The sequence below is a fragment of the Equus asinus genome, chromosome 13, assembly GCF_041296235.1.
Source record: "Equus asinus isolate D_3611 breed Donkey chromosome 13, EquAss-T2T_v2, whole genome shotgun sequence".
Classification (NCBI taxonomy): Eukaryota; Metazoa; Chordata; class Mammalia; order Perissodactyla; family Equidae; genus Equus; species Equus asinus.
Window position 1 is genome coordinate 40,114,767 of NC_091802.1, and position 24,810 is coordinate 40,139,576.

General features: G+C 52.7%; 1 protein-coding gene across 3 annotated transcripts; it reads right to left on the reverse strand.

The window, feature by feature from the left end:
* Positions 1–1,613: 1,613 nt before the first annotated feature.
* TNS4 (tensin 4) lies at positions 1,614–23,002 on the reverse strand. Of its 3 annotated transcripts, none has more exons than XM_070483227.1 (14): positions 22,878–22,948; positions 21,716–21,942; positions 18,565–19,097; positions 12,392–12,815; positions 10,808–11,232; positions 8,592–8,678; positions 8,148–8,273; positions 6,865–6,957; positions 6,676–6,753; positions 5,728–5,799; positions 4,693–4,861; positions 3,960–4,028; positions 3,678–3,704; positions 1,614–3,260 (listed from the first exon to the last, which is right to left on the reverse strand). In XM_070483227.1, the coding sequence occupies exons 3-14, from the start codon at positions 19,001–19,003 to the stop codon at positions 3,119–3,121; spliced, it is 2,151 nt and encodes a 716-aa protein (XP_070339328.1). In that variant the 5' UTR covers positions 19,004–19,097; positions 21,716–21,942; positions 22,878–22,948; the 3' UTR covers positions 1,614–3,118. The 3 variants fall into 3 exon arrangements, with proteins under 3 accessions (XP_070339328.1, XP_070339327.1, XP_070339326.1); XM_070483226.1 differs by having other exon boundaries at positions 21,716–21,765; positions 22,878–22,938; XM_070483225.1 differs by lacking the exon at positions 21,716–21,942 and having other exon boundaries at positions 22,878–23,002.
* Positions 23,003–24,810: the final 1,808 nt, after the last annotated feature.

Below are 24,810 nucleotides of genomic sequence, written 5' to 3' on the forward strand. Positions count from 1 at the left end.
AATCAAGGAACCAACCTCTTGGTTGGGAGCCCTTAGCGCCTCAGCCCAGCTCTCGTTCCAAGCCCACAGCCTATTGGATAGCAGGAGAGTTAAGGGCTGGAGGCAGAAGATGAAAGAGAAGAGGTGAGCAGCCTCGACCCTCAGTGGGAGATGAGTATGGGAGAGATGGCTGGTCAGATGAGGGTGAGGGTGCTTCAGCCTTCTGGGGTGATCACTCTATAGCTAGAGGGGAGGCAGGGCTTAGGGAGCGTGGGAATCTGAGTTTTGAAAAATGGTCAGCAGTGCAGGGGGCTGCCCTTCCCATTCCCTGGGCTTGGCTGTGGGTCCAGCTGCCTGGGACAAAGGGGTGAGGGAATTAAAGGGGAAAGAGTGAGCAAGAGGGAAGGTTTTTCTGTAAAGAAGCAGAGGATGGATTTGGTGGTGGGTGGGTGGAGAAGGTATGGTGAGGAGAGAGAAGCTGGGAGGGGGATGTGCGGGAGGGCTGGGTAGGTGTCTATCTGTATAGAGAGAAGGATGGAGAAAGGGATGCGGAGGGATGGCAAGTTGGGAGAAGTGACCTTGGAGGGGGTTCTGGGGAGGGAGGCTTAAGACCAAGGGCTGCTAGGCCTGGAACCTTCTGGAGAGAAAATTCCTGGGTATCCTGTATGAGTATGAAGACCTCTCCCCTCCTAGCTCCTGGCTTGGTGGCTGTCCTTCCTCCTCTCTGCCCTCCAGCCCTCCCACCCTTGCTGGGCTGGCTACTCTGCTTGTCAGCAAAAGTCCAAGTCAAGTTCTCTGTTAAATCTTCCTGGAGGAGAGATGAGCTGTGGCAAATGCAGCAGACATTATGACCCTCCACAGACTCTGTCCACGGCCAGGCCAAGGGGAGCCTGGGCGTGGGCTGCAACTGCAGTTTGGCAGTAGGAGTGGGGGCAGGGGCTACTCAGTGGGGGTTCTGGGTCGTTGGGAAGTTCTCTTCACAGGCCCTCCAGAGAAGCCCCTAGCGCTCGGTCCCATAGTTCAGCCCAAACAGAAGCAGCAGCTGTCCTTTTCCTAAGGCTCTTTAGGAAAGCGGAGACCCCTGCAGCCCCCTCCTGTACCACTTGGCAAGACTTGGACTGCCAGCTGACAGAGGCCAGGGGTAGAACCCCCCAGGCCCAGGGTGGGATGATGGGGCCATTGTCTAGTTCTCCAGGGCTGAGCTGGGAGCTCGGGGCTCATCTGAGTTCAAGGACTCTTCTGGACCCTAGCTGCCCATGTTTCACCTGCCTCTTCTCATCCCTCAGGGAGCCCTTGTGAGACCTTGGAACCTGTTGGGGATGCCACACATACTCACTGTTGGCCCTGGGACACAGGGCATGTCCAAGCTCTCTGTTATCCTGGCAGAGTGGCAGGAAAGGGGTCATGAAGAAGAAGAACAGGAGTGTAGGACATATGGGGGACACAAAATGGTTTAAGTGACAGTTTATGAAGTGGAAGCCAATGGAGACCTTACTGCTGTGACCAGGGGTGTGGGAGGGAGTGTGGCACACGTGGTCTTCTCTAAGACAAAGCCACCACCTGCCAACTTAGGCCCCCTTCTCTGTTCAGGTCTCCTTCTCCAAGGGGACAGCCCTGAATGCGTCAGAACCAAATGTTATGCAAAGACAGATATTTTATTTTCCATGATAGGAGCTACACAGGCACCCATGGGTGTATGGGGGGGGGTGCTCTCTGCCAGCCCTCAGGCTGTGACCTTGAAAACTTGGGTACTATGAACTTCAGAACCTTGTCTAGCCTTTTGCAGTCTCTGGAGGTGGAGCAGTGTCCAACCACAGGCACGGTGGGCTGGTCTCGGCCGGTCTTGCCAGCCCAGGGCCGCTTCAGTCTGGTTTGGTTTCCTGGGTTGAAATTACAACCGGTCAGGCCCAACTTTGGCCAAAGATAATGATGCTCTGGCAGGGCCCACTGCTGGGAGCGGGGCAGGCACTTGTTCCTCATAGAGCAAAAGTGGGCTTTTTCTTTGAGCTCCCCTTCTACCCTCATGGTGCGGTTTCCTTAGGACCCCAGGCCTGCTAGGCAAATGATTACAGCTTCAGATGGGGTGGGAGTGGGATGAGAAAGACCTCCCAGCTTTTCCAAGCCTCTTGAGAGTGACTGCCTGTTTGCATTCTTAACTCTTTGCTGCCCCCGTGTGGCTGTGGGGCTAGTTGATGCCACTTTGCCGTAGAGGGCTCTGTGTGTGTGTGTGTGTGTGTGTGTGTGTGTGTGTGTGTGTGTGTGTTGGCAGGGGCAGGGAGGACTCAGTCAGAGAGAGCCAGCCCTTGTGTCTGCTCTGGAGAGCAGGAGTCTTGCTGCCCCCACCTCCCAGGTGTGGGTTACATAAGCAACACTAATGCAGCTGTGACACCAGTTGGAGGACACTCGCTTACCAAAAAATTGAAAGAAAATATGGGGTTGATACTCATTTGCAATGGGGGCAATTAGACATCAAGAACTTAAGGACAGCTGGGTTGTCTCTGACCATGAGGGCAAGTTCTTCCTTGCTAAGCCCCAACAACCACAGCCACATTAGCCTAAAGAATCCAGGGCAGGCAGATCCAGCTTTGTCCTGGGAACAGCTGCCCAAGAAGCCATTAGAGAAGTGGGGAAAGGAACAGACAGGGAGGGAAAGAGAGTCAGTCCATCCATCATTTCGTCCTCAATCCTTGCATACCATCTGCTCTCAGGCCAGCCTCGGGCCAGCGCCCCATGAATCACCACCTGGCACCTGTTGTTTGCCATGAAACAGGGTCACAGGTCTCTAGCTCAGGCTGCAGTGTTGGTAGTGTCCAGGCTGATGGAGTCAGGGGTCCTCAGATATGGGTGTGCTTCAGAATCACAGGAACTTGTTAAGATGCCCACCAAAGTCTAAGAACAGCTGATCCTGTCTGTTGACCTCTTTTTATGGTTGAGGAAATAGAGATCCAGCGGGGTCTGGATGAAGGTCACTGCTGAAGGTCACAGTGGGTTCAAGGGTTTTAACTTGGTACCATTCTCCTCCAATCCTCAATAGATTGGTCCACCAGTGTGGCCACAAGCCCTTGTTTGGAGGGTGGAGGGGGGCTCCTGAGCAAGCCCCTTGGGATGTCTGGGAAGGTGCCCAGGAAGCTCCTTCCCCCTACATTCGTTCTGTGTCCTGCAGCAGAGCACCCACCAGGCTGATGACCTGCGAGGCTGGCTGGACTACGTCATACTCTGCGAAGAGGTGGCACACATTCTCTTGTGACTCAGTCTGGCTCTTGGCCACAAACCCAAAGATCCTGGTGAGAGAGGGCAGCCTGAGTGAACAGTAGGACCCAGGGAGGCACCAGGCTGGGAGGAGGGCCCCTTCCGCAGTCAAGTGGCTCCAGCACCTCCTTATAAGGAGAGCTCTCTGAGGGGAGGATCCTTCCTCTGTCAGACTGGGAGATCCCCCAGTTCGAGGTCTGGGTTCCCCTAATTTTGAATGGGGACTCCCTGAGGACAGAACTTGTGTATTCCTCATCAGGGTGGAAGGTTCCTGAGGGCAAAGATGTATCTTGACCATCAAACCTGGGCGTCCCTACAGATTAAGCCTCCCTGAGGTCAGGGCCCATGGCTCGACATAAGATTGAGGGTTCCCGGGCTCATGTTTCCTCCCACCATTCTGGGGCCAGGGCCTGTGCCGCCCCCCTCAAGACCATCATCAGGCCTCTTACCTAGAGGGCTTGCAATACTTCTGCCACCTGTGGGAAAGGAACACGGACAGTAGTGAGTAGTGAGGCTTTGCTCCATTCTGCAGGATTCTGGCTGAGCAGTGGGGAGGACATCCAGCTGTGTCCCCACCCCTGCCATGCCCCATTCTCCCCTCATTCTGCTGCTCCTGGCCCCTTGAGGTTCACAGGCTCTGTCTGTCATCCCAATCCCAGAGTCAGCAGGGACCTTCAGTGGGCAGCTGGGCCCTGGATAGCCTTCTTAGTTTGGCCCAGCCTTGAACTTACTTCCGTTGCTCAGGGTCCATCCCACAGAAGCGGAGGGTGGTGAGGGGGTAATGGCGCCGGAAAAACACCCTAGGAGGAGACAGAGAGAGAAGGAGAACTGGTGAGAGCCCGTCCAGTATTATGCCCCACCTCCATCATCTCCAGTTCCCTCTAAGAACCTCCCAGTTAGAGCCCTTACAGCCCGCAGAGACCCTTCCCACCACGCGGCCCTGGGGCACATGTTTGCACTTCCCTCCTTTAGGGGAGTGCATCTGCCATGTGTCCTATCTATTGGGGTTTCCTAGCTCTTCCCTGCTCCCTGTCCACCACATCATTTAACTGTTTGAGGATAGAAATTACATCTTGGTCATCTCTTGTTCCTCCAGCCCGGGACCAGGTTCCTGCTAGACTGTGAATCCCCAAGCCCAATCTCAGCCCACTGTGTTCCAGTGGTCAGCCAGAGACTAGCCTACAGAAGATGTTCTATCAATGGGTGCAGATTTAATCAGTGTCTGGTGAATACTGGTTGATTCCATCTCCATCAGTCACAGTGAAGGGGAACTTTGGCAGGAGATCATTGGAATGAAGCCCAGAGAAAGCAGAGAATTTGCCTGGAGTCACTCAGCATGTCACTGACTCCATGGGGTCCAGGATCCTGAACTTTACCCTCATCACTGATCCACAGCTGTCTCTGCCATCTCCTTCAGCTCACCCTGCCCAGCCCAATAGCCCCAGGGCAAGGGAAGCCCCTTACTTTCTCTGGATGTCAGTTAGGGTGATACCCTGCTCAGTGACTTTGAAGTGGACCACGGTGGGCGTGGGGAGAACCTCCCTCTCCAAGGTGGTTGAGATGGCCTTCTGCACAGCCAGGGCTCCAGTCAGGGTCTCCACGCTCACCGAGCTCAGGTACAGGGCCTGGCAGCCTGTGGGATACAGATACTGTGCTGGGGCCCTGCCAGGATCCTCAGGGTGGGTGGAGGTCACCTAGGCCCTAGCCCTCCTTCTGCCTAGAGCCAAGGGACGGGGGCACCTTCCTTCTTCAGGAATCCAGTAGGGCTTCTCTTTGAGCCACTAGGCAGGCAGGGATTGTATGGGTAACTGCAATTTGGGGCCAACCCCAGAGGACTTTTGGAGCATCTGTTGCTTTGCCTTGCCCTGGCCCCTGGTCCTCAAGGCTGGGGCAAGGGAGAGGATGTTGCCCTGTGTATAGGGGTGTCCAGGCAAACCTTCCTTCTTTCCAGACCCCTGGTTGGTGCCTCCTCCACCCCCACCTGCCCTGGGGCCCTGGCTCATTGTTGAGAGAAGGGAGAGAAGACAAGAATGGGGAGGGGGTCATTGTGCTCAGGGACACAGAGTAGGAGCTGTCACTCAGACAAGTGCTGATCTGTGCTTGGCCTCCGGATGGGAGGAGAGACTATTCCCCTATAGAAACCCCCAGGACTCGGACTTGATACCCCACAGAGGATCCCAGACCCAGAGACCACCTCAAGGGCAGGTACTTCAGATCCAGAGAGACTCTAGCATGTCCATGTGTGCCCATGTGTGTACAGAAAGGGTGTAAGCCTCACCAAACCCCTCCTTTTCTGCCCCTCTTCCCCTTGGCCCACTGCTTGCAGCCTCTCATCTTCTGGTTTACGAGGGGGGGAGGAATGTGGCACCTTGTTAAAGATGAAGAAATAAAGCTGTGATGGGAAACACGTGTGGACCTGTGTGTGCATGTGCGCACCCAGAAATGGGAGGTGCCCTTGGGAGGCACAGCCAACCCTGGAGCCTCTCCCGTACCACTCACCCGCAGATTTCTTCAGACAGGAGGCCTGGCTGTCTGTAGAGGGGTCTGAGGCCCCGGCTCCACCTCCTAATTCTGAGCCAAAGCAAAGGAACAGGCCCCCGAGGGGGCGAGGGTGGAGTGAATGGACCCCTCTCATAGGAACAGGCCTCATTAATCCTTTTGAACATCTCCCACCTCCGCCTCCACCTCCAGGAAGTGACTTGGCTAAGAAACCAGGTCATTACCGTAATTAGGCAAAGGGGGCCACTTTGGGCTTCCTGAACGCCTAGCTTGCAAGCCTTTTTATCCCTCCTTCCCCTCCTTGCTCTTCCAGCCCCTGGACTGCTGCAGTGACCTGGTCCTCAGAGGCCCCTGACCTCCTCACTTCTTTCAGACCCCACCCCACACCCAGGCCTTTCTTTGCAGAATAGGGAGGCTGTTGCCATCTCTCCACCAGGGGCTCCCCCTGCTCTTGACTCCTCTCCCAGAATCCCCCTTGCTACTCCTCCTGTGCACCCTGAGATGACCTCCTCCATCTAGGGGTGTGGCTGGGCTGTAAGCTCTGGATGGGGCTTCCTGATCTGAGTTTGAGGTCTGACTGTGTGCCTTTGGGGGAGGTACTTAACACCTCAAACCCTTCTTTTCTTATCTGTGAAGTGGGGATCCTAGCAGCACTTCAAACCTTGCCAAACTGGCAGATTTATGCTCCCTTCACCCTCTTAAAGATGGCTACTATTTATCAAACATCTCCTCTGTGCCAGGCATTGTGCTAAGAGCCTTGCCTGAGCTATCCCATTAAATCCCCACACCACCGTACCAATAGGTACATGCCAACAGGAAGCGGAGATGTTGACGGACTCTAGAGCATGCACTCTTAACTGTGACACTAAAATAATCCATAAGTAAGGTGAGATGTGACCATTAGGAGCCTTTTAAGTAAGAACAAACGGATCTGGTGCCCCAACCCACCTCTCTGCGGGATGGTGAGTTTGCAAGGCAGGGCCAAGGCCATGATGGAATGCTGGCACACAAAGGCAGAGAGGCTCCCTGCAAAGAATCAGGCAGCCCTGTGTGAGAAGCCTTCCCCAAACCACCCTCTCCGTCCAGAAGTCTCAGCCCACTCACCCACCCAGGGGCCTGCAGGCTGGAGAGGCTCACCAAAGTAGGGCTCCTCATCTGCACCTTTGAGATGCACCCCTTTGGCGGAAGACTCGATGAGGAAGTGGCGGATAAGGTCACTGCTGTCCTCGCCTGGACAAAGGAGAGCGAGTGCATGTGGATGGGAGCGTTAGCCAAACACTGACCAACTTACTCCCTGACCCGCCTCCTCCCGGTCCATCCAGAGGTTAACTTGTGCATCGTCCTGCTTCTGGGTGGCACTGAAAATAGGAATCCTATCTTCCTACCCACAAAGGAGGTGCCAATACCCTTGCTCAAAGGCTTCTGCGTCTGCTAATTCTCTCTCCAGGAGAACTTTCTCTTGGTCTCAAGAGCTGTCAGGGATGGTTCTCCACGACTTTTTAGATCAAATTGCAACTCTTCAGCCTGGTTTCTCTCTGTCCTACCCACCCTCTCCCAGGCGCTATCATTCTCCACCAGATGGTCCCTACTGGAGCCTGGCTGGCCCCGGAAGGGTGAACAATGCCGTCTGCCTCTTCTCCACCACCAGCCCATAGCCTCGGGCTTGTGGCCTCTGGCAAGGCTTCCTTGATAACCAACACTGCCCTAGAGGTCACTTTCTTATTTAGACAGAGAGGCATAGTGTAGAGCATTTGAAGTTGGGGTTTTCATCCTTGCTCTTTCGCTTACTTGCTCTGGGGGCTCACTTAGGAACACTTGGAGCCCCTGTAAGCTCATCCATTTGTTACCTGAGCACTACAATCCTGGGGTTTAGTGAGAGGCTGTGATCCAGGTAGCTGGTACTATAATGATCTGTTTTTATCTGTCTCCCCAAACAGGTATCCCTGGTGCCTTACACAGTGCCTTATGCAGGGGGGATGCTCCATAGATGTGTGTTGGGTGTGCAAGACCATGGGAAAGCATGTGATAATCCAGCACACACGTGATGAGTTAGCACACATGGGTGATTACTACTTTAGCTTCCCCCAAGATAATTCTGGTCTGGACAGAGGTGGGCACCCGGAAGACAGCACCCTGGAGAGAGGCTGGGACCTTCCTCTTTCTCTTCCCACCATGAGAGTGGAGCAGGGAATTTGGGGATTTGGGGAGGCAGAGGCAGCTCAGGCTTGCTGTGAAAGGAGCTGGCAGAGCCTTGGTGCTGGAGGGCAGCTGGGAGAGCACTGCGGTTGACCCTTGTCCCAGGAGTCATTATGGGACTGGCCTAAGGTCACCCTGTAAGCTAGCAGTGGAGCTGGGACTAAAGCCCACCACACCCTGTTGCTTCCAAGAGGCCTTGGGTGAGTACAGAGACAGATGCATACCTGATTGGTTCTGGGCAGGTACGGGGGCCTCTTGCACCTTCAAGGCAAGGCCGAAGGAGCCTCGGTATGAGGAACTGTCCCTCACGATGAAAGCCCCTGGCTCCTCCTTCCTCAGCAGCTCGATTGCTGGAACAGTCCTTGAGTCAGAGACAGTTACCACCCCACCTGGACACCCTGTGTCCCCGTTGGGTCTTCATAAAGCAGATGTTACAGAATCACACTTAGTTCCCAGGAAGTCTTTTCTATTGTCTAATCTCCACCATTTCTGCTGCAGTTCTTATTTCCTTGGGTCATGAGGTCCACAAGACACCCCCTCCCCTGGACCTGCCATTTGCCATTCCCTCCTCTACCATGACCCAGGGCCCCATCTACCTGATGCAGAGTGCAGGACCCAGACCTGATTCCTGAGTCTCTTGTCCCCTGAAACACACTGATTCCTCTTACCTTGCTCTCGGGTGATGCTTGGCTTAAACCAGTATTTAGATGTGTCCATCACAAACTTCATGTTGGGCTGCATGTCCCTGGTGGGACCTGGAGACAGACAGAGAAGGGGAACCTTGTAGGCTGGACAGAGCGGAGCTGACAGCCCCTCCCCCTTCCTCGGCCCAGTGGTCCCATTCAACCCACCCTCCCCTCCCCTGACCCCACGGTATCTCCAACTGCCTAAGGAGGCAAAATCCAGCGGAAGGATTCCAGGGCTTGGCGTATCTAAGACTTAGGAGTTTCCCTTTGTATCCTTGGTAATGAATCACAAACAAATAGATAAAATCTCAGTTTAATGAGAAACAGTTTCTCAAATCTAGTGTTGCCTTCTGGGGACTGAAATAACAGATAAATAAGGGACTCCAAGATGCATTATTTGTTTGATTTCACACTCTCCTCCCCTTTAATAACGCTATGAGTTCCTTAGGGGTATATTCAGCCTGGAAAAGAAAAGGAAATCAGATCTGGGCAGAGGAAGATGTGCTTGGAAGTTAGGAGACGGGATTCTTGACTCTGATTTGGGACAACTATTTAGCGCCTGAAGCCCAGGAGGGACTGAGTGAACTAAAAAACCTCTGAGGCTCTTTAAGACTCTAATAGCATAGGAAATTAAAATGAATTTTGTTTTAAGAATATTTTGCAGAATTTGATAAGATCCCAGGGTATAATTAGTGATATCCTAGGGTATCACCGAACCAGGATGGGACCATCACCAGGCTAAGTAAATGTGCTCTCTGAGATGCCAAAATGCCCATTTTCGTGGGTCCCTAAGACAGAGAGCAGTGGTTCCCAATTTCAGCATCTTGAAAAAGTGTGTTGTGGCCGGTTGAGAGTAACTCATTACAAAAAAATGTACCAAAATCTGCAAATGATTTGTCCTAGGAAAATGATTAGAGCAGATTCAAAGGCATACCTGTCATGTCACTTTTTCTTGTTGCATTGACATGGCTTTGTGAGTGGGAGAGAGCAAGGGTTAGCGTGAGCATGTGGTCCCCCCCTGCCCCCCAGAGTCTCCCTGATGCCTGTGGCGGAGTGAGGGCTGAGAAACCCCAGAAAGGAGCTGGCTGAGTGATGAGGGAGCAGGGACAGTAAGCCTGGAGCTCAGCGGGGGCTCTGCTCATGGGAGATGTGCACCCTGGGGGTGCTAAATCTTCGCCTCTGTGTTTCCTGCTTTGGGTTCTGGTTGGTTTTGTTCTTTTTGGACGCCTGTAGTCATAGACTACGGGAAGGAGGGTGTTTGCTGTTTTGTGGTTTTTAGCTGTCTGAATTGGAATGCATTGTCTTTGTTACCCTCTTCCCCCTCTCCGAGCTTGTCATCTACAAACGTCAGAGTTACGACTGACTTTCCCACTCCCCCTCCCTCTCTTGAGTTAGTCATCAAGCCTGCTGCTTCCATATCCTGAGGGTCTCCTCGCTCTGTCTTCTCTCCTCCGCCCCCCTGCCCCACCCTGGTTCGGGCCCTGTTACAGCTTGTCAGGACCACTTCATGATAAAAACCCAAACAAAAGCAGATAAAACTGCTCACTCTGCCTAGGTCAGACCCTGCAATTCATCTGCCACACAGCTGCCAGAGTGATCTATTGAGCATGTGTCTCTGACACCACCACTCTCCTGTTTGAGACTCTCTGATGGACCCCTGTCGCCTAAAGGGTAAAATCTACTCTTTAACTTGGTGTTCAAGGCCTTTGGCAATATGGCCCTAAATTACTCTCAATAACCTTGCCCTACATCTAGTCATTTCCTAAACATGCTGTGTGCTTCCACACCTTCATGACTATGGACTCACTGTTCCCTCTGCTGAGAACACTGTTCCCTCTGTCTCTCCTGCTCTGGCCATGAACTTCTGATCCACTTTCCAGCTCCAGCTAGGATGTCACCTCCTCTGAGGAGCCTTCCCAGTTCTCCAGACTAAAAGGACCACTTCTTCCTCTGTGGCCCTGTGAGACTTAGAACATCTCTTTATCTCTGTGTTTATCCTGCTCCATAGTGATCCTTGGCTTTTGTCTCCCTTTCTAGACTGTGTCCATCTCTATGTCCCCACTACCTGGCACACAGTGCTTTGCACATAATAGGTACTCAATCAATGTGTTGACTGGCTGTTCCAGAAACCCTCTGGTGCTTTGTCTCTTCCACTTAGCCAGACCTTACAATGCTTGAGGTATTGGTTTACAACGTACCCTCTGCAGATGTAGTGAGAGGGGTATCTGGTACCGTCTGGCTGTGGCTCCTGGTGGCTGGACAGGGGTTGCTGGAAGAAGTAGCCCCAGGTCGGACAAAGTCCTGGTGTCCTGCAATCCGCTGCGGTGGGGGAGACACTGGTTCTGGGCAGCCGTTGATCAGCACGATGGGTATGTCCACCATGGAGTTGGTGATGGATGGGGGGCAGCTGCTGGCATGCTCCTTGGCCAGTGGTGGGGAGTGAGTTGCTCTGGGCTGGCCCATGCTTGGGGTAGCGTTGCTGGGGACCTGGAAGTCACTGGCCCTTGTACACAGGGACACAGGGCCAAGGCTGTGGAGGCTGGAGGAAGAGCTAGCTGGACTTTCCAAGGATCTAGAAGATGACTGATGGCTGGAGATGCTGGAGTGGAGGAGGGACTGGCTGCTGCAGGGGGAGAGAGCATCAGACAGACGGGGTATTAAGGTATTGAGGTGGACACTCAGGGGCCAGAGCCAGGCTCTGGAATCTACTGATCTGGTTGCCCATCTTTGGGCAAACACAGTTAGCTTTGGTTGAATAGAGTACTGTATACTCCATACCCCATAGCCCAGAGCAAAGGGCATGCCCACCTGGTCCTTAATGGATGCTGAAGGGTACAGAAGTGTCCCTGCACTATAGTCTTTGGTCACTTAAAGTAGCCAATGAGCTGACTCTCCAAAGGTCATAGGGACTTAGGCTGGACGGGATTCACTCTGCCTTCCCAGCCAGGCAGGTCTGACTGAGCTGTTACAGCAGGCACCGCCCCCCACACCCCTGACCTTTACTGCCAAGGGCCCAGCACACAAGCTGGACCTGGGCTGGACCATGTCCATGGCTGATGCAGAGGGAATTCCTCAGCTGGAGGAAGGGGAGGAAGCCAGATCTGCATCCAGCCAGACTTCTCCCTGAGCTCAGAGGCCCATGCCAGCGAGCATGGCTATGGAATGCCAGACTCCTTGCCAGGACTGCCCTGGCCCAGTGGCTTTGGAGTTGGTATGGGGGACCGAGGTCCTGTGGTTTGGTCTTCCTGGCAAGATATGTGCGTGTGCAGCTCTCCTGTGAGGCCTGCAGAGAACCAGACTGGGGCAATTGTAAATAATGCCCAGGCAGGTCTGCCTCCCTCCTGCTGGGTTTTGCCAGCAACAAAGAGGAAGCAGGCTTTTCTTTCTTAAATGGTTCATCTCAGGCCCCCAAGTTCTATTTACATCCCTGTGTTTTGAGGTTTTCAAAAAATCCTTCCTTGAGATAAGTTGTACGAGGGCTGGAAAGGATACGAGTGAGCCTCATTAATGCAACAATTCTTTTCCCAAGAGGTAGGCATAGATCAAAATTTCTATATATTGGATCATATTCTAAATGCTTGAGGAAAGCTTGAGATCCAAATAGATGTGATGGCATGAAAGAGAACATTCACTTTTTAATTTTTGGTGCATGCCCGGATTTTGCTCAGACTGAGCAGGGTGCCCCCTATGATTTTAGGATCTGTGTGTGTGTGTGTGTGTGTGTGTGTGTGTGTGTGTGTGTTGTGGAGGCAATGTCAGAAGCTATAGTGAGAGTGACCTACCTTCCGAACACATAGCTGACATCAGACACTGGGCTGGCCGACAGCAAGGAGACCCTGCTGCTCCGCTGAGGGGCCAGAGTCCCCAGCCCCTTCTCCAAGCTCGGAGAAGCCACCAGTGGGGAGCCCAGGCTATGGGGTCCTGAGGCCTTGCTCCCTATGCAAGGGATGGAGATGCTGGGAGAGGGTGGGGGATGAAAGGAGGGAGCCCCAGATGGGGGAGGGGGGCGCTGGTGCCCCCTGCCTTGGCTCCCAGAGAAGATGAGGCTCTCGTTGCTGCTTCGAGTCTCTCGGGGGACATCTCTGGAAAGTAGGAGGCCGCCACTGCGTGGGGAGCCAAAGGGTGGGGTGACAGATGAGCTGGAGTAGTGCTGGGGGCCATCGTGGCAACTTGATCTGGTAGAGGTCACCTCGATGTACTTTATATCTTTGGGGAGAGAAGCAGAGCATCAGTGAGACCCAGGAGCCTGGACTTACAGAACAGGAATGCTGGAAGGGTCCACAAGACCATGTGGTCGCTTCTTTTATACAAATAAGGAAACTGAGGCTCAGAGAGGAGAAGCTCATTAAGTTAGGATTAGTACCCAGTTCTACCTTCTGGGCCCAGTTCCAAAGTCACCCTCTCTATGACATCTTCCTTTGGGTGGGGAGATCTGGTGGAATGAACACAGGCTTTGGAATCAGGCAGACCTGGGTTTCTGATCTGGCACTGCCACTTACTCTCTGAGAGAGCAGGGCCAAACGATTTCACTCTGGAGCCTCAGCTTCCACACCTGTAAATGGTGGTGACTCTGCCCAGCCTCTTGGTGTCCCTGTGGGGGTGAAATGAAGTAGGTGGCACAGCACCATACCCTGCACATAGTAAGTCCTTTACACTGGGAGATCCCTCCTTCATGTATGCCCTCCCTCCCCAGATTGGAATGACTGCTTAACACTGCGCCAATCACATCTTCCGATCTGTTACTCACCTATCTGCTACTCATCTACTACTCAGGGCAAGTAAGGGCTGTTTCTATGTCTGCGCCTACAGGGAAGGCAGGGGTTCTCCAGCTTGGTTGCACATTAGAATCACCTGACAAGCTTTTAAAAGTCCTAATGTCGAGGCTACGTCTGGTGCCAATTAGATCAGAATCTCTGATGTGGACCTAGGCCTCAGGCTGTCAGTTTGTTTAGTTCCCCAGGTGATTGCCCTGTGCATCGAGCTGCACCACTGTGGTCCCTGGCCCAGCAGCACCCCTTCAGTTGGGAGCTGGTCAGATGTGCAGCATCTCAGGCTCCACTACAGGCCTGCGGAATCAGAACCTGCATTCTAGCGAGCTCTTGGGGACCTGGTGCACTTTAGAGTTTGAGGTTCTGCTTTAGAGTGGGAGCTTCTGAGGGCAGGGCTTGTCACACTGTTGAGTGTGGTCCTCTCAGGCTGCACTGTGAGCTGGTGCACAGGGATTGGTTACTAAACACACCCAGGGCTGCTCACTCCCTTGCTCTTTCCATGCCCCAGTGGGGGCACCCAGGACTCTCGCTCTGAGACCTTGTTCCTCCCTGGAGTGGGGTGCCCTGTGGTTCTCCCCACAGTGAGGAGGGACACCCCTCCTCCTGACCTGGGGGAGGGGAGCTGTCTTTGGTGCTCTTCCAGCAAAGGTGGCAGAAGCTGGGGGTTACCCAGCTGCTCCCTCCTGGAGGGCTGTGTGTCTGGCCTCTGGCTTCCCAGGATGAAAACTGGGGCAGAGTCAGCAGGAAACCGCACACTCAGCTCCTGTCTGCCCGCCTCCCACCCCCTTGGGCTCTGGCACATGCACCATCCCCCCGCCCACGGTAACTGTGGAGTCCCTGCGTGCCCCAGCCCGCTCCCGGGTAGGACCTTCTGGCCTTGCTCATGGTTACTGCCTCTGTCTGAGCCTGCTTGGGCTGGGGTGGGGGTGGAGGATTACATCAGATGAGGGGGCTGGCAGGCTGACCTGCGCATGCTGTCCCAGGAGGTGGAGGGACAGGCCTGGCTTTGTCATCAGACAAACCTGAGTGTGAGTCCTGGCTTTGCCACTTTCCTGCCAAGAGGCATCAGGTAACCTTCCTAACTGCTCTGAGCCTCAGTTTCTTCATCTGCAAAGTGGGGACCTAAATCTGACCTCCCAAGGTTGTGGTGAGGGTGAAACACGCTGATGAATAGAGCCTGGAGCCTGGCCCGTGGTGGGCTTTGAAGGGCATCTCCTACCTGCTGGCTTTGGGGGGCCAGTATTGGCCAGATGGCTAATATTCTCTGGTTAAGGTGGGGGAACCACCGCTAAGGGCAAGAGGAGAAAATTTGGCACAATGTATTGCAGGCTCTGAAAGACAGGAGGTCTTGGAAAGGGGTAGATTCTTCTGGAAGTTTGGCAAGCACAACTTCTATTTTTATAGGACTTTATAGTGTTTGTAATCCTCTCAAGCCTTACAACAGCCCTTGTGTCCAATGCCAGTAGGCACTGCTTTTGTGGAGGAGGAAACTGAGGCTCAGAGAAATGTGAGAGTGGAGCTGACATCTATTGCATAGTTTTTAATAAAGGCTGGTATTTATTGAGTGCTGTGTGCCAGCACTGTTACAAACATGTTACCTATATTAGCTCATTTAACCCCCATGACAGCTCTATTGAAGTAGGAAATATTATTAATTCCATATAACAGATGAGAAATCAAGCCTCAGAAAGGTTAAGTGAACTGTCTAATGCCACACAGCCAGGGAGCAGAGGAACTTGACTCCTGTTCCTGTGCTCTCTCTGGGGGGCCTCTTCCAAGAGGAGGGGTTTCTCAGGACACTTTTCCAAGGCCTTGCCCTGCGAGAAGGTGCTTGGCTGCTTCAAGGAGGGTCTCTTGGTCTGCTGAAGCTCTGGGCTTCCTACTCACCACCAGAGGCCTTGCTTGGAGGCTGAGCGAGCAGGAAGGGCGGGAAGTGAGGAAGAAGTCCCGGAGCTGTGAGTCACCTCCTGATGCTGCCCTGAGGTGGAAGTGGCTGGGGGAGCTAGAGGTCCCGCCATCACCTGGATGCAGCCACTGTTTACAGGCCCGTGGGGCAAGTCTGAGCAGCGCTGGGTGGATGCAGGCGCCAGCCCCAGGCAGGGTGGGTGGAGGGGGAGCCCGTGGGTGGGGGGGCGGAGAGACAGTTATTAAACACTCTTCACTTGGGATTGGCAAATGGCCTTGCCTGGCAGAAACTGCTGGAAAATGAAACATGGGGCCTGCTGCAAAGATGTGGAGAGGTGACAGAGAGGATAAAGAAAGGGATATGGTGCTTGCTTCTAAGAGCCATGTTCCCTGTGGGGTGGGGCCCCCCACAGGGTAAGTCTGAAGGAAGGTAAGCAAGAGGCAGTGGCCAGGGGGCTAGGAGAAGGTTTGTGAGCACTGGGGAGGTGGAGCCTCAGAAGAGGAGCCCGCAACACAGGCTGCCTCCAAACACATTTCTTCTGCGAAGCCTGGGAGGACAAGAAACTAGCTCCGAGGAAGAGAGAAAGGCAAAAACATGGACTTTGGAGCCCAGAAACCTGGGCTTCGAGACCTGACCTACCTCCCTCTAGCTGTGTGACCATGGGCCATCACTTGCCCTCCCTGAACCTCAGTTTTCTCATCTGTAAAACGAGGTTACCACTAATTCCTTCACGGGGTAGATGCTGGGATCGTGCATAATCTACAAAATTCTACATATATTTAGGCGAGGGATCAACATACGATAGCCAATGTTTAATGCTTAATGTTGCCAAGTTTGGGTAAAGAGAAACAGTGAACAGCTGCTAGCACCGCTGTGATAGCGTGTCTTCCCTTCAACACCCTCAAAGTAGGAAGGATGAGGATGCAAACAGAGGGGGGTCCTCCACATGGCATACATTTGGTTGGATGAAAACTCACCATGGTGCCCAGAATTAGCTACACTGCCATGGGCCAGTGACAGCCCTGCTGCCAGTAGCGGTGGTCTGAAAGGAGTGTTTTGGGAGGCTGGGATGCACGAGAAAGTGACAGTGACACGCAGGTGCTCGCTATTCTCAGCCATGGCAGAAGAGAACTTTCTAATGGGGAGCTGACCTGGCTGGCTGTCTCAGAGGTTGTGAGCTCCCAGGCATCACAGTTGTCCAGGCAGAGGTTAGAGGAGAGGACTTTTTTTATATTCCATCAGAAGGGGCTAGGGCTGAGCTAGGCAGCTTCATCAGGACCCTATGATCATGCTGCCCCCTTGGCGCCTCCTGCTGCCCAGAGTTGGATGGACACATTCTCATGATGGCAGGCTGTGCCCAGGCCATCTGACAGCACAGACCATTGGCCTCTTAGAGGAAGGGCCCAGTTGTCAACACCCCCACCCCATTCATGTGGTCATTTCACAGAGACTGGCCTCGCCCCAGCTGGCCTCGAGTGTGTGGAACTCCTGCCTTGGGGCATAACATTAAAGCTCTGGGCTTGCTCCTGCCAAGGGTAATTAGGTAATTAGGCCAAGTCACCTTCCTGCAGAGACGCGCCCATGACTGGCCTCAAGAAGCAGGAAGACTCAGGGAGGGAGGTGATTTTTTTAACAGGCCTGGAAGGCAATGCTCAGGAGGAGGAGCAGAAGGCAGGAGCCCAGGTGCCAGAGGACCTGGGTTCTGGGCTTGCCTCCACCCTAGAGCCTGAACCTACCCTGGGGCTGATCCTAAATGCAACCCCAAAGTTTAATAAAAACAGCCGCATTTATAATGGCTTACAGTGTGCCAGGGTTTGTGATAAACACCCAGCAACTGTTGTTTCTTTTAACCCCGCAGCACCCTTTCAGGTAAGAACTCACATCTCTATTTTACAACGAGGAATCTGAGACACAGCGAAGTGAAGTAAACAGCTTGTGTGAGGTGTGCCCCACTCTGGGGATTAGGCTAGACTGCTCCTTACTCAACTCCATCAGCCTCCGTTTTTTCATCTATAATATGGGGATAAAATACTCATCTCATGGGGGTGGATTGGGAAGATTAAAGGTTCTGCTATGAAGTGCTCAGCACAGTGCCTGGGTGTAATAAGTCCTCAGTAAGTAGAAATTCTTATGATCCTCTCTCCAATCCTAACTGCACTCTGACCCATGGTGATTGTTTAAGCTCCTGGAGGCCTCAGTCTTCCAGCCTGTCTAATGGAGCTGCTGCTCCTTGACCCTCATTCTTGGCATATACTTAAAACTCTTTGTCTGGAATCTGAAGCCAGAGGTAGGGATTTCTTGATTCTATTGGATGTGGTGGTATATTGGAGTTGGCTTGTACCAGATGGCGAGGGCTGATTGTTAAATGTTCAGGATTTTGTCCAGCTGGTTGCTAAAAGCAGCTATTATTAAAATTTAAATTATATAAACTTACCAGTAAATAACACGTTAAAAACAAAAGTAATAAATACTCAAAATTAATCACATCCCAATTATTTTACTACATTTGACTAGTATCTATACTCTGGAGGTTATTTACATCTGCTGTATTGGTAAGGTGGAAATACTATGTAGTGGCCTGCTACTATGTATCTCTTTCCAATGCCACATTCAGTGACATCATGTTGGTGGCTTGAAATTGGCCAGGGAGGGAGAATTCACACCATGGAAACTGGCAGATGCTTCAAATCAGGGCTCTCCCCCACTCCCCCAGGCAGCCAGTTGTTAAACTTTTACCAGCATACCACTGCTTAAACACAGCAGGGTTCTTGCCCTAAATAAACTGAATTCTGTGTCTTTTCAACTCTGCTATTTCCACCTTGGGCCCCCCCAGACAGATACTCCCCTGCACAGGGACAGGGGCCCAGAAAGCAATCCTACAAACATTTCAGGGAACCTAGGTTGGGACTTAAAGAGAGACATCATTAAACAGCAAGGTTGAGGGACCTCACAATTATGGAGCTCTTATTTATGTGAATGGCATTGTACAAAATTATTACATATATAAGCACTTATTTAAATTCTCTTAAAAGTCACATAAAATAGGTATCCATCATTTTCCAAACTCAAGAACCAAGTAGAATTGGATAGTGAGGGAAACTTGTATTTATCCCTTTTATGTAGCAGAGAAAACAGACAGGTTAAGTAATTTGTTTAGGGCTGCACAGCACCTCCCAACAGGACATTGTCCCCTGTTCATCTGATTTGATAGAAAAGTCCTTCTTCCTCATGAGGTCTGGTCCCCAAGCCCCCCTTCTTGCACTGTGCCCCAGTTCCTTACCCACAGCTTCAGGCTCTTCCTTCTTTCTCCTTGAGGTAGTGCTCTGAGTGGGCTCAGCCCAGGTGCTACCAGCCCCTGGGGGAAGCAACTGGAAGGTGGGGTCCAGTTCCAGAATCATCTGGTTAAGGCTCTCCAGTGAGAAGTCAACGTAGGAGTCAAGGTCCTCCAGAGACCCTGAAGCCTGCTCATCAGGGGAATGCAGGAGGCAGCTGGCTTTGGCTCCAGCCTGTGGGGCCTGCTGGAGCCTGCTGGGGGGCCCCTTGCAGGGCATGGGGTCCATTAAGGCCTGGGCTCCCCAGCCTTCTGTGGTGTAGTAAGGACACTGGGGTGGCAGGCTGGGGCTGGGTGCTGGGTGCAGGGCCCTCCTGGGTTCTTCACAGGGAGTCAAGCCGACAGCATGGCCTCCTGCCAGCAGGGGGCTGGACATCACCTGCGACATGGTGGGGGCAGTCACCTGGCGGTTTACCTCTGGCTTCCGACCAGCCTCACTTACATCCCAGTGATGTCACTTGCCAACCAGGAGCTCCCAGGACCTGAAAGAGGCCGAGGGTGGGAACTGAGTAACTTTTGTAGATGAAAACCCTGCCTCCCCTTGCCCCAAACAAAGGCATATTTATTCATTCAGTTAAAAGCATGGATGCTGGAGGCAGACTTGTTTGCACCCTGGTTTGCACGCTGGCTCCACCATCTACTAGCTGTATAATGTTGGGCTAGCTAATTAACTTCTCTGTGCCTCAATTTCCTTATCTGTAAAATGAGTTAATATTTGTAACATGCTTAGAACTGTGCCTGGCACGTAGTAAGCATTATGCAAGTGATCATTAAATAAAACAACGTCAGTAGAAGTTTATTGACTAGCTACTATGTCCCAGGCATATTTATTAAATAAATACTAGCAAATATTTATTGAGTAATTACTATGCATGTAGGCATTGGTAGTTATATGTAAAGCCTTTTTAACTCCTCATAGCCAGCCTATGAGGTAGATACTATTATTATTCCATTTTAGAGTGTGAGAACACAGAGAGGTAAGCTACTTGCCCAAGGGTTGTACAGCCAACAGGTGTCAGACCAGACTCCAGGCTGCCTGATGTCAGAGCTCCTGCACTTAGCTACTACTCCCTGTGGGCCAGTTGGTGAAACAGACAAGGAAGCAGGTAAGCAATCATAAACAGTGTCACCAGGAAGGAGGGGAAGCAGAGGGGACTCTGTAGGCACTGATGGGAGGAGATCAGGGAGGGCTTCCAGGAGGAAGGGGCATGTAAAGGGACATAAGAAGGGAAAACAGGAGCTAGCTGGGCAAGGCTGGTAGGGGTGAGGAGGCAAGTAGGTTCAAAAGCCTGGTGGACAAGGGAGATCATAAGGCATTATTGAGAATCTGGGAAACAGAGAGCATCTGGGGTGGTTGGAGGGAAAGATGGGGTTCGGGGAGGTAGGCTGGCCGGACCCTGCAGAACCTTACATGTGGGCTCAGTAGTGCCAACTCAACCCAGAGGGCAATGGGGAGCCACAGAACAGTTTTGAGCTGGGGAGTGACATCATCAGATGATATTCACTCCCTGCGGTCTCATCCAGGAAAGATGAACTTTCCTTAGTGTGGAAAGTTCTTCCTGTTGTCTAACCTTATTGCTATATGCTAGTTTCGTATAGGTGGGGCTGGGTGGGAGGTTAGATGTTCTAGGACTGAGGCTGCCAAGAAAACCGTAAGGAGCTAGGACACGCTGCTTGTACTACCACAGCCTGTGCTGTGCCTCATCGCTCGCACCCCAGCACTCCCCAACTCTGCTTCACCCTTTTTCCAAGATGCCTCCACCGCGTCCTGCTTTAGAGTCGGACACCCAGGGCTAGAAAAGGCGTTGAGACCAGCCTGGGGCAAATGAAATGAATGCAGACTCTGGAGTCTGAAGATTCAGATTTGAATCCTAGCTCAAACACTTCCTGAAGGTGTGACTCGGACCCTCAGTTTCCTCACCTGTGAGATGGGAACAAGAATTCCTGCCGTGCACCTTCCCAGAGAGTGATGTGGAACCAATCAGGTGCTGCTTATGGGAGCAATTGGATGGTTCTAAGCATTACTTAGAAATAAGGGTGTAGGGAGAGTATCACACCTTCAGGATAATAAATAATAAGAGCTGCCATTTACTGAGCACTCGCCACATGCCAGGCACTGGTTTTATGTGTGGTAAATCTTCTAATCCTCTCACAACCTTAGGAAGAACGGTGCCCTTACTCCCAGCCCATTTTACAGATGGGGACACCGCGATACAGTTTAAGAAATCTGCATGGGCCATACATCCAGAAAAGGGGTAGAGCTTGGGTTCAAACCCAGGCTGTGGAACTTTGGACTCTTAACTCCTTTTACCACGTGGAGTTCAAATGCAGAGGGACACCTGAGGTCCAGGGAGCCAGCGTGATTTGCCCAAGGTCGCACAGCAAGTGAATGAGAAAAGCCAGGCCCCTCTTCTCCCCCATGGCTCCCGTATGCCCTGCTGCCAGCCTCTTCCTTGGCCGGGTCCTGGAGGGGGCGGGCACACCCCAGGCTCAGGAAGTGTGTCTATAAATGGCAGTGGAAGAGAATAGGCCTCTGAGCCTCATCCTGGGGGCAGCCAAGGACGAGGAGCTGCAGCTTTTCCTCACACTCCTCACGCTGGGTTTCTCAGGGCAGGATCTTGGTGCACTCTGCAGGGTTTTCCACTGGGCCCCAAAGAGAAGGATGAGGCTACTGACTTTGTAGGGCACACTGGGGGCCTGGGTCTCTCCCAGGACCAGGACCCGGGATGCCTGACTACTGATTTGAAAACTGCTTTTTTTTGAGGAAGATTAGCCCTGAGCTAACATCTGCCTCCAATCCTCCTCTTTTTGCTGAGGAAGACTGGCCCCGAGCTCACATCCGTGCCCATCTTCCTCTACTTACTATGTGGGATGCCCACCACAGCATGGCTTGCCAAACAGTGCCATGCCCACACCTGGGATTCAAACTAGCGAACCCCGGGCTGCCGAAGTGGAACGTGCACACTTAACCACTGAGCCACCGGGCCCGCCCCTTGAAAACTGCTTTTGTGCCATCCTGGGCAAGTGTCTTTCCTCCCTGGGTCTTACTGTTCCCATCTGTATAATGGGGATACGATAATAATAGATACTTAAAACTTACTTATTTCATTTTCTCAGTGGCTCTTTGGAGAAGGCACTGTCACTGTGGAGCTGGAGGGATGAAGGGATTTGCTCAAGGTCACACAACCTGCGGGACCCAGTGGTGGAACTGGGGTCTGAGTCCAGGTGGTCTGCTCTACAGTCCCACGCTCTATGCCATTGCTTCATAGATTTAAGGCGCCTTCCACCTCTGCCCCTTCTGGGATTCTGGAAGCCAGTGGGACAGGCCTGGGATGGAGCATAGGGCAGACAGCCCCTCAGGCTCTCTTGCAAACTCTTTGCACTTTTAACACCCCCTGAATCACCACTGGACCTCCCAAGACAGGGCCAGGCTCACTCCTTTATTCCAGGATGCCCTTTCTTTCCTGCCCTCATCAGCACACTTCTCTAGCTCTTTCTTTCCTGCTCTAAGGGGGAGGGGAGGGTCCCTGGGGCTCAGGACTGTGTGTGTGTGTGTGTGTGTGTGTTGGGGGTGTATTATGGATAGGGTGGGCTCCATCCAGCTCTGCTGAATTTATAGGTCCCTCCCACCTACTCCCCTTCAGACTCAGACTCAAATCTCTTTCTTCGTTCCCAAGGGCTCCAGAGGCAAGGGGAATCTTGATTCCTAGGCAAATCCCCTCTTTCGCTTCATGGCCAGCCTCTTCTCCTGACTTGTTCTCTCCCTCCTACAAACCCGAGTCACGGAAGGGAGAGGGTAGATTGGGGGAAGGCTGAGTCTCCCAATAGTATCTTGCCTCAATAGCCCAGCCTCTACCCCACCCCCAGCCTCAAGAGTGGCTTCTGATTGTCCTATCCCCTCCACCCAGACCCAGTGAAGCAGCACCTGGGACAGCAGGCAGGGACCTGCAGGACTGGTGAAGGCCGTGTGCCCCCACCCCTGGATTCCTGGCAGCCTCGGAAGGGGCTCAGGGCTAGCCTCTTCCCACCCCTGGATCTCTGTTCTCTCATCTGTACACTGAGGGGTACAGATTTAGTTCTGCTGAACGCCAGGGTCTGTAGTCCCAAGACCACCTCCCTCTCATGCACAGCCTCTTCCCCATTTCTCCCCACCTTCACTGGGAGCCCCCAGGAGAGGTGGAGAAGCTGAGGACAACGGGTTAAAGGAGTCAGGTGCGAAGGTGCTGAGTCTCCCTCTCTTCTCCTTAAAAAAAGGCACCTACCTGGTGTCCACGGGCTGCTGTGTTCCCTCCTGGCTCCTGGGACCAAACAGCTCAGAGTCTAGGTGAGAAGTAAGGGGAGGCACAGCTCACCTTCAGACCCGCCTTAAGAGCAACCCGCCCGCCTGCCCCCCCTCCTCCACTCTGGGCCCTACACGTGGCCTGACAGCCTGCAGGCCCCACCCCTCCCGTGTCTGGACAGCTCAGATGGGGCTGGCACAGGCGCCAGGAAGAGAAGCATTGAGTGGCGCCTGGCCTGGTGGGCACTGGGGCTGGGTGTGTGTGGGGCTCCCAAACTTCCTTCCTCCCACCCCCACCTTGTGCACCACATGGTCAGGGGAGCCCTACTCGGACAGGGGCTTGTTAGGACCAAGGTGTGCTGTGGGCATTCCTCTCATCATGTGCCAGTCAAGGGGAGGACAGTGGGTTGGAAGAGCCAGCAGAGGTGAGGGCCTTGGCCTTAGGAAAGCAGGATGCCAGTAGGCAGAAGACACTTCCTAGAGCCCCCTCCTGTCCTGTCTGAACTGGGTCAAGCTGCGGCAGGTACAGGGTAGGGGCCCAGTGGAACTCAGACTGGGTGCAGATCTTGTCTTTTCTTCTTAGCCTGGGAATGGGGCGTCTAACTCAAGCAGAAGAGGCTCTGAGAGTCTGGAGGGCTTTGAGAAGGGGCTCATAGCCTCACTTCATTTCATTCATTCACTCACAGGCTGTCCTACGTGGTCTGGTCTGTGCCCCAGGGTGGAAGTTCCATGTGGGAGTGATGGCAGGAAGTCCAGAAGTCCGTGCATTCCCTCTTCCTGGCTCCAACTTCCCCCCTGCTCTGAGCCAGGGCTCCCAGAGTGTTGTGAGGGGGCATGCAGCCACTGTGGGGGAAGGGGCACTGAGATACCGAGATGAATGGGACAACGTTCCTGCCCCCAAGGAGGACACTGTCTGTGGGAAAGAATGACTCATAGCCTCCAAACTCACAAGCTGGGGCTAGCCTTGAGGCCTACAAAGGGCTGTCATTGCACCGTCCTATATGGTAGCCATTGGCTGGTCTGAATTCAAATGTGTTATAGGTGTAAAATACTATTCAGATTTCAGAGCCTTAGTATGAGAAAAATAACATAAAATATCTCATTAATTTTTGTATTGATTACATGTTGAAGTGATACTATTTTGTGGATATTTGGTTAAATAAAATATATTATCAAAACTAATTTCACCTTCGTTTTTTTCACTTTTTTGAAAAGTGTTTTATTAGTTTCCTGAGGCTGCTGTAACAAATTACAACAAAGCTGGTGGCTTAAAACGACAAAAATGTATTCTTTCACAGTCTAAGAGGAGCCTGAAATTGGGTTGCAGAGGAGAATCTGGTCCTTGCCTCTCCCACCTTCTGGTGGCTGCGCTGGAACTTCTGGGCTTGTAGCTGCATCACTCCAATCTCTGCCTCGTCTTTCCTTTGCCTTCTCCTCTGTCTGTGTCCTCTCTCCTTGCCTCTCTCTTATAAGGACACTTGTGATGGCGTTTAGGGTCCACCAGGATAATCCAGGGTAATCTCATCTCAACATCCTTAACTTAACTACATCTGCAAAGATCTTTTTTTCCAAATAAGGTAACATTTAAAAGTTCCAGAGGCTAGGACTTGATATTTTTGGGTGGCTATTATTCAACCTACTATACGTGTCTACTAGAAAATTTAGAATTACATACATTGCTTGCGTTGTATTTCTATTGGACAGCTTTGGGCTACAGTAACCCCTGCCTGAGGGAGCTCGAGCAAGCATCTCCCATTCATGAAAGATGTTCAAAGTGGAGAGAGTCAGGGACCAGCATGGGCAAGGGCAGAGAGGCAAGAAGAGCCTGGGGTGTCCCCAGGGCCCTTGGCGTGGACTCTGTGGCGGGAACCCAGGGTGAGTGTGGGAAGAGTGCTGGGAGAAGAATCTGGAGAGAC

What these genes read in the sequence shown, in the direction of transcription:
- TNS4 (XM_070483225.1), bottom strand. Translation starts at nt 19,003, where the DNA reads ATGTCGCAGGTGATGTCCAGCCCCCTGCTGGCAGGAGGCCATGCTGTC. An exon ending in TCTCACTACATCTGCAGAGG is followed by an intron (nt 8,679 to 10,807) that starts GTACGTTGTAAA and finishes GTCTGTCTCCAG; the next exon opens with GTCCCACCAGGGACATGCAG. An exon ending in ACTCACCATCCCGCAGAGAG is followed by an intron (nt 5,800 to 6,675) that starts GTGGGTTGGGGC and finishes GCTTTGGCTCAG; the next exon opens with AATTAGGAGGTGGAGCCGGG.